We start from the raw sequence: 11,612 nt of genomic DNA, 5'->3' as shown, positions 1-11,612 counted from the left end.
CGCGGGGCTCGGCCCTGCCTGAGGGGCAGCGGGAGGGAGCGGGGCTCGGGCTGTGGGTGCTGCGGGGTTTGGGAGCCCGGAGCTGTTTGCTTAACGTGAATACTCGGGTTTGACATGGGCTGGGCTCTCCTCACAGGCTGCCTGCAGTTTGTGTCCCTCCTTAAGGATTTTGAGATCCCTGCCCGCCGAAAGCATCTGTGCCATGTGTGAGATGTGTGAGCAAACATCGTTCCTTAAGCGGAGAATCTGAGTCCTGAAGTTTATTGTCACTGCTTTGTGAGGTTTGTTTTAAAATTGAGTTTTCCCAGCCTTTCTACAGTCAGTTTAAGTACTTGGCTTTGTATTCTCTTGTTTATAATAGTACAGAAGTATGGGGAGTCATATGGATCTTTTTTCCTGTATTTAGGAATAATTTAATTTGAGTTAACCCCATAGGGTTTGGTCTATTTTTGTCCTAACTTGCTTTTTAGATTCAAGAAGACATTCAGAAGCTTAAAATGGAAAAAACCAACTTGAAAGGAAATGCAGAAGCCGTGGATATTTGTGACCTCAGAAAAGCAGCTGACAGGCCTGAACTTGGGCTGAGAGTAAGTAAAATAGAGCAGATCCAGACAATTATTCTGTTTTTTAAGTCTGTGTTAATAGTTCACTTGGGCCACTTATTTGTTGTGTTATAAGATCCTTTTCCAATCAGCAGCTGATGAGATTACTCAGACATTACAGTTCAGAATGATGGCTCCCTTTTTTGGGTCATCAGAATTAACTGATCTTGATCAGCCAAAATCAGATTTTTACAGAGGCACAAAGTTTATCAACTTTTCAGTCAAGCAAAGCTGCTTAATGAACCAAGTTAAATAAAATTAACATCCTTTATATCTTTGTAATAGGCTAAACATATTTTTTCCCTCTAACAGAAACAAGCTGAAAATTATTCCAGTGTTATAAATGGCCAAGAGTTAACTCTTTCTTCAGCTGGTAATAAAGAAGTAAATTCCAAAGAGCCCCCTAAGTGGTAAGTGAAACAGATATTTTATTGCAGGAAGACACAAAAACTGAGGTGACGTAATTATGTAAAGCAAATGGGAGTATTGACCTAGAAAAAGTTAGTTTAGTAATTTCCTATTTTGATGTTAAGTTAAAAAAAATATACAAGTGTAAATGCAATTCTAAGTGGCTTCGGCAGTGCTCTGCTAACTTGTGTGATTTTATTTCTGCTAAATGCAAGTTTAAATAAAAATACAGTCATTTGGATAGAAGTAGTTAGTTTAGTAATTTCCTATTTTGATTTTAAGTTACAAAAATATACAAGTGTAAATGCAATTCTAAGTGGCTTCGGCAGTGCTCTGCTAACTTGTGTGATTTTATTTCTGCTAAATGCAAGTTTATATAAAAATACAGTCATTTGGATGGAAGTGGCTGAAAGCAGAGTGGGTTTAGCAGGTGAAATCCAAGTCACTTTGAGGAAGCTCACTGCCTGTTTCTGTCCCCAGCAGGAATCCTGGTTCTGGAGCCTGTGAGCAGCAGCTGGTCCTGCCCCGGGTGCCAGCCCTGGCTGTGCAGAGGAGCAGCAGAGCAGCCCCACGGGTGTGACACCACAGCCTGATCCTGCTGCACACCCATGGGTGTCCTGTGCACCCCAGAATGCTCTGACTGCCTGGAGTCAGGCTTTGAGATCAGGCTTTGAGATCAGGGTGTGAGAGCACCCCGTGATGGAAGTGTTAAGCTCCTCAGCAGAAGGAGTAGCTGGGATGGGAGCCCTCTCCCAGCCCAGGGTAGCATTGAGGATGGGAGCCCTCTCCCAGCCCAGGGTAGCATTGAGGTTGGGAGAGATCCCAGGGTCACCCATGCAGGCTGGAATTGGCCCTTCCCACCCACCCAAGCTGACCAAGTGTCGTAAGAAGGGCACCAGGACACCAGGTGGTTCAACACAGGTCCAATTTATTGAAGAAAGCATCAAACACTTATACAGCAAATAATAAGCTTAATGAATATTCTGTAAGCCAAGCAATCTGTTGGTTAAACTATGCCATGAACTCTTCCTCATTCCTCAGGGGTTCCATCTCTCTTTTCTCATGTCTCTTTCACTGTTTGTTATCCTACTACAGCCAGGCCCAAGGACACGCTGTCAACACAGGTGCAGGACTTGGAATTAGCCACGGTTTTGTACTTTTCCAGTCTTTAGCAGCTAAATTCCCAACAACCAAGCCCCTTTTATCAGGTGGTTTTTTATTAATAATTCCAGTTCTTGTTATCCTGTGTGGCACTTTCCCCCTGCATTGATCATTTCCCTGGCAGCTGAGTGAGGAGTTTGCACTGGGAACCATCTCCTGCTTTAATTGAAAGGTGCTCAATTCCCCCAATTCTGTTTTTTAATAGCACCAGCAGTTTCCTCCCTGCATAACGGTGTGTTATGGTAATAAAATAAATACCACAAAAGCACTGATGAGGTGAAAATTGAACTTTCTGTCTCTGTGCAGCCATGTGGCTAAAAGAGTAATTGGCTTGGATAATAACTTGTGTTCTTACAACCCCAAATCTAAATGAGCATCTCATTGATACATCTGCTTGTAATTACCATCAAAAGAAGAGAGAATATATAGTGCAGATAAATAAATTAAAGCATTTTTACTGCTTTCACAAAGTAACACAGTTCTTCAATGCTTCAAGTACACATCTAATGATTCTTGAACTTTTTATGGCATATTTTATTTGCAAAAATTGGAGTTTTCCTGGATTTATTTTTACTTTTGTACAAAAGAATATGCACCAAAATATTTTTAACTTAAAAAACTTCTACTGCTGTAAAAACATAGGGCATCCCTCTGGGGTTTATAGGTATGCTTTAGGTGTTTCTTATAACAAGAAGAAACTTTTAAAGCCTTTTTCTGCCCATTGGGATTTAAATCATCATGATTTTTATTAGCAGAATAGTTGAGCTCATTCCATGCAGATCACAGAGTGCATTAAGAACTGTGTTTTAATTCTGATTACTGTCAGGGGTTTTTAATTCCTCATTTACTAATGATCAGGTTCTGTGCCTGCATTGATGTGTCCATTTGGATAGTAGTTCCACTCCTTACAAACTTTTCCATCTAAGCAAAGGCACTTTGCTGTTTGCCCAGTTGTGTGGAGTTAAAACATACCAGTTTTTATAATTATTTTGCAAATTTACAACTTGTTAGCCAGTTTCTACTTCTACACACTTCAGCTCCGGTGTAGTTATTTCAGGATTATCCCTATTCTATATTTCAGCAGCAGGTGGAAATGGATTTTAAAATCATGCTTGACCCAGAGAACATGGAGAATAAAGCTGATTTAAAACTTCCCAGTGATGAGACCAGACTGCCACTCATAGCTAAGAAAAAATCTGCTCCTGTAAGTAACTTTTATTATTTTATGTGTTTGTTGTATTCATTGCTTTACACTATTACAGTTAACATTTACTAGTCCTAAATAAAATAGTCACATTAAAGTTATTTCCTCATAATTTCCTGCTTTTTGACATGGGTATTTAAAGATCAAAATATTTTGAGTGGTGATACTGGGGAAAAGAAATCTGACATGTAACAGGTTTATGTCCCAGGATGAAATCCAGCAAAAATACGAATATCCATGGGATGTGCATGGTCAGGAATGTCAGGAAAATCAGGCAGGGGAGATCAGCTGGAGCTTGGGGACTTCTGCATGTGACCCAAAGGTGCAGCAAGAATTAAAAGCCCATTCCTCTCTTTGCTCTGGGAGTGTTCAAATTGTGCAAGGTGAAGTTTTGATTTTCCCAAATTTCCCTCCTGCAACTGCAAATTTCGGTTCCGCTGCCAGTTCTGCAATTATTCTGCAGCAGTTGAATGTAAAGATGATATTTTTAGCAAAGAATGCTTTCCAAAAAAACAAAAAACCCCAAAAAGAGTAGGCACATCCATCCCTCCAAAAAATCAATTATGTTCACAAATTTAGCACAGCGCTCTGGTCCACACAGCCAACGGTCTCACTTGGGGATGCTCTCCTAAAATTTAATTTATGTGACAGAAGCATCCTGCAGCAAGCCCAGTGCTCTAGGAGAGATTCTGGGTGTTTGGTTTTAAACACCACAAAGAGAATCTGTGAATGGCACAGTTGTGAGCTGCCACTTGTAAAAAAATGATTTTTGGAAAGCTGTTGCCCAGACTCGAGAGGTGATTTGTCTAACCCTGTGATAATGGAGTTAATTAGAAAAAAGCATCATGGCTAATAGGTTTTTAGAACCACTCTAAAACACTCACAGAGAGGAATATGATCAGACTGCAGAGAGCCATGTGTTTTAGCACTCTCCCTGAAACATGCACTGAGCACAGAGAACTTCTGGGGGATTTAAACTGCAAATATTTAATGTGAATTGTGAATTGCTCAGGCTCCCAGATACATGTTTACAGTTACTGAGGAGCTGACAGGCTTAAAATCCAAGCAGATATTTCTAATTTATTCCCTTCAAAATTTCAGGGCACAATGTGTGGCTGGGATGTTCTGCCTTCTCTGGCTGTGAAATTTTTGCAGTTGCTATTTGCTGAGATATGTTTGGTGTTAAAGGGAGCACTTGAGGGAGTTGATATGATCTATATGATTATACCTATGATTATTAGCGGCAGGGCCAATGAATCTGGCGCGGTGTCCGGTGCGCAGTTTGGGTTAATTTGGGGAAATTTCCATTGAAGGGGCGGCCGGCAGGGGGCGCTGTCCGTACGCGCACGTCCCTGCGCTGTCCGCGGGGTCAGCGAGCGGCTCCCCAAAAAATACCCCAAAAATCACCCGCACCCCAGCAAATTCCCATTCAATTCCAAACTAACTGCTTGTCTCACGCCATTCAGGAGTTTCCAGCGAGGGCTGAGCGGCTGGAAGAGTTGTGAGGTTGAAAAGTCGGGGTTGGAGGTGACCTGAGGGGTCAAGCACAAATCTACCCGGGCTTTTTATTATCCTGCCATTCCACTAGTTGGAAAAATTATTAGTCAGGGTTTCATTGTTTCACCAAAAATGATGTCTTTTCTTGCTCTTTTGGTATTATAAAGTTGCTGATGCTGGGTTTTATTATAGAAACTAAGAACAATTAACTGTTGCCCTTTTGGACCTTTTTGGGTCTAACAATAATGCTTCATCCTCTGCCAAGTTCTGTAGTTATTTTAAAATGAGGGCTGTAATTCTCTTTGAAACACACACTGGGCATCACTTTTTTTTGCAGCTTATATCTGGATGAGAGATGAAAAATGATGAGTGGATAATTATTAAATATGTATACTTCCCATGGAGTATCCAGCCAAAGGAACAGTAATCTGAATTGCAGCAAAAATAATTCTGATGCGCTGCTGCAATGTAGAAAAGATTCACAGCTCTACCTTCTGTTTTCATAGGGCTGCTGTTCTGTTACAGAATTATACTGGCACTTTTGGGTCCTTGTTTTCTTATAAATGTATATTATACTGTAAACTTAGGAACCTTTTCATTTATTCATGAGGTAGAATTTAATATGGTGATGATTTCTAGCCTTTATGAGTTGCATCTTATCTAGTGTGGCTCTAATGGTGATGGCAGTGATTCTGGGGCTTTTTTAAGCTCACTTGTTTGAGCACAACCATTCTAATCATATCTTCAATTATTCATTCTTTATTCAGCATTTGCATGCTGCTAATCATTAACGCTTATCCCTGAAAGTGTATTTATTTTCAAAATTATAAAGCAAAGCTGGGAAATTCCTTTCATTTCAAGTGACTGGAGGAAGATGCAGAAGAAATCCAGGTTTTTTGGTGGTGCAGAGCTAATTGTGTTTTAAAGGCAGGCATGTGGCTCTAATTACAGCCAAAGCAGAGTTTGGCAGTGGGGGCAGGATGAGACTTAAACAAATTGATGTCACGCTGCAGTAAATCAAAAGAAGCTCCTTGCATTTGTATTAGGGTGTGTGATCATAACAAGCAGCACGGTGAGTGAATAAAATCCTCTTGTCACTAAAAATAAAAAGGAAATAATTGCTGGGAGAGAGTTAAGGTAACAGATGAGTGCAGTCAGCATCCTCTCAACCTGGAAATGGGAATGTGAAGGTCACCCCATCTCTCCTGACAAACGCAGAACGTTTTGTTGGTAAACAAATTAATCTTTTGAAAGGTCACCATTTGTTTGAAGTTTTTATCCAGTTCTTGTCACGTGGGGTTGGAGCTGGAGTGTGATTTTGGCAGGCAGGGCTGCTGAGGCTGTTTGTGTGCAGCCCAGCACCGTTCCTGGCAGCTCTGGGATGCCACGGGCTGCTGCTCACCCTGAGCCCAGGCAGGGATTGATCCCACAGATCCTGGCCCTGTGCCCACCAGGAAAGCATCAGCAATTACCTGCCCTGCTCCCTTCTGTGCTGCTGCTGCTGCTGTGTGACAGAGCAGGTGTGGATGTGTCGGGTTTTCGGCTGTTTGGAGGGCCTGGAAAGGCCTGGGGTGGCCTTGGGGCAGCCCGCGTATCGAAGGATGAGAAGAGGCTTCAGTTCTTCTTCCGGTTTTTATGTTTATTAATTGTTTATCTAAAAGATTTTCTTTCAGCCGAACAGAGCTCTGCTCAGCAGCCAGCCATGAGCACACTCCCTGCCCTCCGGGCGGTCACCTATCTTTATACCCATTGTTACGTGTACAATATTTATCATTTTTCCCCAATACCATTTATTCTTATTGCCCGGTGCACTTTCAGTAATAACCAATCCGAAAGTGCCACCATCACCACAGAAGATGGAGGAGAAGAAGAAGAAGAAGAAGGACAGGACACGCCCCAATTCTTCCATCTTACTTCTCTAAACCCCCCTGTACAGAAATCCTAAACCCTGTGTCTCACTCTCTAATTAACCAATCCCTTCACCATTCACCCCGGTGAAACCCTCCTGTCCTCATACAGGTGTCGTCTCCTGTGTAGGATCAAAGTCCAGCCACCAGACACTTCTGGAACATTCCAGGACTCCCGAGCCCCCCAAGGGTGCTCTCGGTGACACCTCAGGACTCAGATCCTGAGATCCCACATGGATGCACCAAAGTCCTCCCTGCATTCTCTGTCCCACCTGTTGGGGAGGAGTTCTGGTGGATCTGGGTTTCTGGGAGAGCTGCAGAGCTCAGCAAAGCTCAATTTTTTTCAATGAAGAAAGAATTAAGCAAAGGCAGACCCAAGTTCTGCATCAACACCACAAAAGCAGCAGTTTGCTTTAATGGAAAGATTCCTATCTTTAATAGTCAATATTTTACCTTGAAGGAAGGTGAGCTGTGCCTATCAAATTTGATAAATACAATCAGATATTGCAGCAGTGCTAATATCAAAGGGGCAAAGCTCAATTTTTCCAAATGGCCAGTTCAGAGCCATCTCTGGCTGCTTGAAGAGCTTAGAGAAGGTGAGGATAACACAAGATCTGTTGTTAAAGATGCAATTCCACATTTTTCCAGTTGAACTTACCCTCTCCAAGCCCTTTCCCGACAGGCTCCTGAACATCCTGAAAAGTGACCTGAAATCCACTGATTTTGTTTTGCTGTGCTTCCTCTTTCCCTTTATAGGGGTGACTGCTGTGTCCATCAAATCCTGGCAGGAACTTCTTAACAGCAAATCTGACAGTTTGGAGAAGATTAATTTATCATTCCATCTATCTGTTATATCCCTTTTTTCCCATCACTAGCAAACCCTCAGATTTTCTGATATTTATTTACCAAATCCCATCTCTCTTTTCCTGGTGCACAATACTCCTCTTTCCTCTGTATTTAATACCAATCTCTGGTTTTTTTTACTGGAAGAAAAAATACTTACAAAGACATTTACCAAAAAACCAACAAGAAAAAAAAGATGTTCTAGTTAAATATTGCTAGGTAAAAAGAAAACAAATAGAGAACTAATCAGAACAATCCCTGTGGTGTTCCAACAAGTGCCCTATTTAAAATGAAGCAAGAAGAAAGAAATTTTAGAGAGGTTTATCCACAGGAGAAAAACACTTTAGAAAGGGTAATAGAATTGTTTTCCTTGTGTCCCAGGTTAATTATACTCAGAAGCACTTGAAATGAAAAAATAGTTTTTTAGCACACTCCAAGCATATTTTAAGGCAAGTCTGCCCTGCAGTTTAAGAGCTCCCTTCCAGCCCTGCAAAACTGAATTTTAGAAGTGCTCATGATGAAGCAGTGATGTTAAAAGTAAAACCTTTCTCTTGCAGTACTTAATATTATATTTGAGGTCCTATTATGATTGTGTTGGTGTGGGATCTCAGCACCTCAGGACTGAGGTGTCACCGAGAGCACCCTTGGGGGGTTCGGGAGTCCTGGAATGTTCCAGAAGTGTCTGGTGGCTGGACTTTGATCCTACACAGGAGACGACACCTGTATGAGGACAGGAGGGTTTCACCGGGGTGAATGGTGAAGGGATTGGTTAATTAGAGAGTGAAACACAGGGTTTAGGATTTCTGTACAGGGGGGTTTAGAGAAGTAAGATGGAGGAATTGGGGCGTGTCCTGTCCTTCTTCTTCTTCTTCTTCTCCTCCATCTTCTGTGGTGATGGTGGCACTTTGGGATTGGTCATTACTAAAAGTGCACTGGGCAATAAGGGTGAAAGGTATTGGGGAAAAATGATAAATATTGTATATGTAACTTTGGGTATAAAGATAGGTGACTGTCCGGAGGGCAGGGAGTGTGCTCATGGCTGGCTGCTGAGCAGAGCTCTGTCGGGCCGAGAGAAAATCTTTTAGATAAACAATTAATAAACATAAAGACCGAAAGAAGAACTGAAGCCTCTTCTCGTCCTTTGATACGCGGGCTGCCCCAAGGCCACCCCGGGCCTTTCCAGGCCCTCCAAACAGCCCAAAACCCGACATGTTGGTGTAATTTTAGTGGCAGTAACTCCCAGAATGGCAGCAGCTGAGCAGTTTTGCTCTGGTGCCTCCCTGAGTTCTGCAGGAGGGAGCCAGAGCAGCATTTGGGGTGCTGGGGGTGCAGGGCTGGGCTGGGATTTCATGGGGGGCTGCTCTGGATCAGCCCCCTGTGCTCCCATCCTGCTGATGGTGGCACTGGCAGTGCCAGTGAGAGATTAAATCCAATTCCATTTCCTTGTTCTAACCCCACACCTGCCACGGACTTTATAGAAATTAATGGATGCAGCACAAAAGAATTAAATATCTGTCTCCAATTTAAAAAAAAAAAAAAATCAAAACCCCCAAGCCTCCAGGCTGCTTTTGAACTCACACACTGCACCTGAACTGCTTTTCCTTGCAGCTTATTCCATCTCTATGAACACAATGAAAACAAATATATTTCATGTGCTGTTTATCATAACAAAACCTCATAACTGGGATTTCAATTGGGATAAAACTGACCAGGAGTGAAATCAGTGCTGCCCTGCTGCTGCACCAGCAACAGCCTGGAAGAGGAATCACTGTTTAATTCAATTTCTTGTCTTTTATATGTTTTTGTTGTGGCCTCACCAGACTGCTGGGTTGAGGGTGAGCAGGAAAATGTGGATTATAATTATTCCTTTTCTCAGTATCACTTACATGGCAGCAGACATCAAGTTAACCTTTGTTCCATGGTTATTGCTGTTTTCTTGGAACACCAGGACATGAGGATTCATCCACCTCCATCCCTTAGAACAGAATGTTCCAGAATGGCCATAACTGAAATGGGGCCTGGGATTGCTCTGAAAGGTTCTCTGTGATGATAAAAAGTGCAGATTTTCTCTCCCTCATCTCTTGTGGGCAGCACTGTTGGACAAACTGGGAGGAGAGATTGGAATAGTTCATTTGGATCTGTCTCATTTCCCTCCTGAGAGTTCCTTCTCTCTTTTTAGAAAGTTGCTGGGTGCTGTTATTCAATAATTAGGACACAACAGTGCTCCAAGATCCCAGTCCTGGCTTGGATTGCACTAAAAGCTTGGTAATCACTCATTAAAAGCTAATATTTTAAAGTATTTCTTTCTCCTTCTGTTGTATGCATTTTATATTTTTAACACTGTTCTATCAAGAAACACTGCTCAGTTTTAAGGAGAGTAGTGTAAATACAAACTTCCTGAGATCCCTTCATTAAATAGTACACAAGGCATCAATTAAATTTAATTAACTTTATTTTCAATGGCTGCAGCAACAACAGTAGACAATACTGTAGCATGTTCACAAGTAATAAAAGGAGTGGTGCACTGTTAATTCTTAATGAAACAGTCCCAGCAGAAATTCTGTGTATTATTTATTGCTGCAGGAGAATGTGTAAGTGTGTAAATGCCAGGTTTGCCTGTGTCACAGGAGGTTCTGTCTCTCCCAGGTGTGCAGTCAGAGGACAGGGAAGGAGCCCCCAGCCCCCAGCCCTTGGGCTTCGCCTGCCTTCCCCTCCCTGGGCTCTCCCTTGGCCCTGCTGGAGGAGGACACCCCAAAAGGTGAGTCCCAGAGGGCCCTGGCTGCTGCAAATGTTTGGGAATGGAATTTCCTGCCCCTGCAGGCTTGCAAGAATTGTGATTTCAGACATTACAAAGGGTGGGGTGAGCTTTAGGGTGGAGGGTGATGGAGGGTGTGGAGTGTGTCCTGTGAGCATCACCCTGAGCAGCTCTGCAACTCACAGGGCTCACCTGAATCGTGAATTGAGGTTCTGGTCTAAATGCCACTCAAACTATTGTCATTAATTGTCCAGTCTTAACTAGGCTTGCACTGTTTTAGCAATCAGTTTTTAGTGGGAATTGCATGATTATATTGAGCTTTGCAAGAGTTGATTCTCATCTATTCTGCATGTTAAATTGCATTGTACAAGCAATGCAATTAATAGATATACAAACATGTAATTATAGATATACAAACATATTTCAGAGTTAGCACTGCTGCAATATCTTATTGTATTTATCAAATTTGATAGGCACAGCTCACCTTCCTTCAAGGTAAAATATTGACTGTTTGAGATAGGAATCTTTCCATTAAAGCAAACTGCTGCTTTTGTGGTGTTGATGCAGAACTTGGGTCTGCCTTTGCTTCGTTCTTTCTTCATTGCCAAGAGCTGCTTTTCACTGCCAGCTGGAATGGCTCAGGAGCTCCATCTCCCTGCAGGTGCCCTGAGCCCCGGTGCCCAGAGGCTGATGCTGCCAGCAGCACTGAGGGCTCTGCCAGCCCCTCCTGCCGTGCCCAGAGCAGCTCCTGGCCCTCAGCTCCCCAGGCAGCACAAGAAACCAGCTCTGGGTGAGTTCAGAGCACTGCAAACAACCTTCAGCTGCACTGCCAGCTTTTATCTCCCACTCACCAATTTCTGCAGGGCACAAAGCACAGGGGAAATAAATCCTGTGTCCTGCAGCTGGGTAGGAATCAGATTTCTTCATCCCTGGGAGGGTTGGGGGTCCTGTTTATTCTGGCCTCCTCCTATCTGCACATTTCAAATTTTAAGCACCCAAATCTGAAGCCCTGCCCAGTGTTGGGTGCTGGGAATCATGACTTGATCAGATGATCTGTTTGCCACATGATTAAATTAACAACTGACAATAAGTAGATAAAAACTGCAATCCATGATTTATTTGTACAGGAGAGATCAGTGTCAGGCTGGGCCCTGAGAGCACAGACACCACCACCCTCCCAAAGGCACAGGAAGCAGTTTGTGGCACACATTCCTGCAGTAAAGGGAGCATTGCTC

At 42.8% G+C, this 11,612-nt stretch overlaps 1 protein-coding gene across 28 annotated transcripts in view; it reads left to right on the top strand.

The window, feature by feature from the left end:
• The window catches only part of IQCH (IQ motif containing H), a 74,688-nt gene that overhangs the window by 313 nt on the left and 62,763 nt on the right, over nucleotides 1-11,612 (top strand). For 21 of the 28 annotated variants that reach the window (XR_012582068.1, XR_012582070.1, XR_012582069.1 and 18 more), the window contains exons 2-9: nucleotides 137-281; nucleotides 471-587; nucleotides 915-1,012; nucleotides 1,491-1,584; nucleotides 3,253-3,375; nucleotides 10,269-10,380; nucleotides 11,039-11,167; nucleotides 11,505-11,612. The exon at nucleotides 11,505-11,612 is cut by the window's right edge and continues 107 nt beyond it. Coding sequence is in view for 24 of the 28 variants with exons in the window: in XM_074549113.1 (XP_074405214.1) it covers nucleotides 498-587; nucleotides 915-1,012; nucleotides 1,491-1,584; nucleotides 3,253-3,375; nucleotides 10,269-10,380; nucleotides 11,039-11,167; nucleotides 11,505-11,612 (754 nt within the window). In the remaining 4 variants the exon portion in view is untranslated. The other 7 variants (XM_074549108.1, XM_074549107.1, XM_074549106.1 and 4 more) reach the window with 7 other exon arrangements.

The sequence above is a fragment of the Zonotrichia albicollis genome, chromosome 11 (assembly GCF_047830755.1).
Source record: "Zonotrichia albicollis isolate bZonAlb1 chromosome 11, bZonAlb1.hap1, whole genome shotgun sequence".
Classification (NCBI taxonomy): domain Eukaryota; kingdom Metazoa; phylum Chordata; class Aves; order Passeriformes; family Passerellidae; genus Zonotrichia; species Zonotrichia albicollis.
The sequence above is the reverse complement of the archived record's forward strand: the minus strand, read 5'-3'. Positions and strand labels throughout refer to the sequence as shown.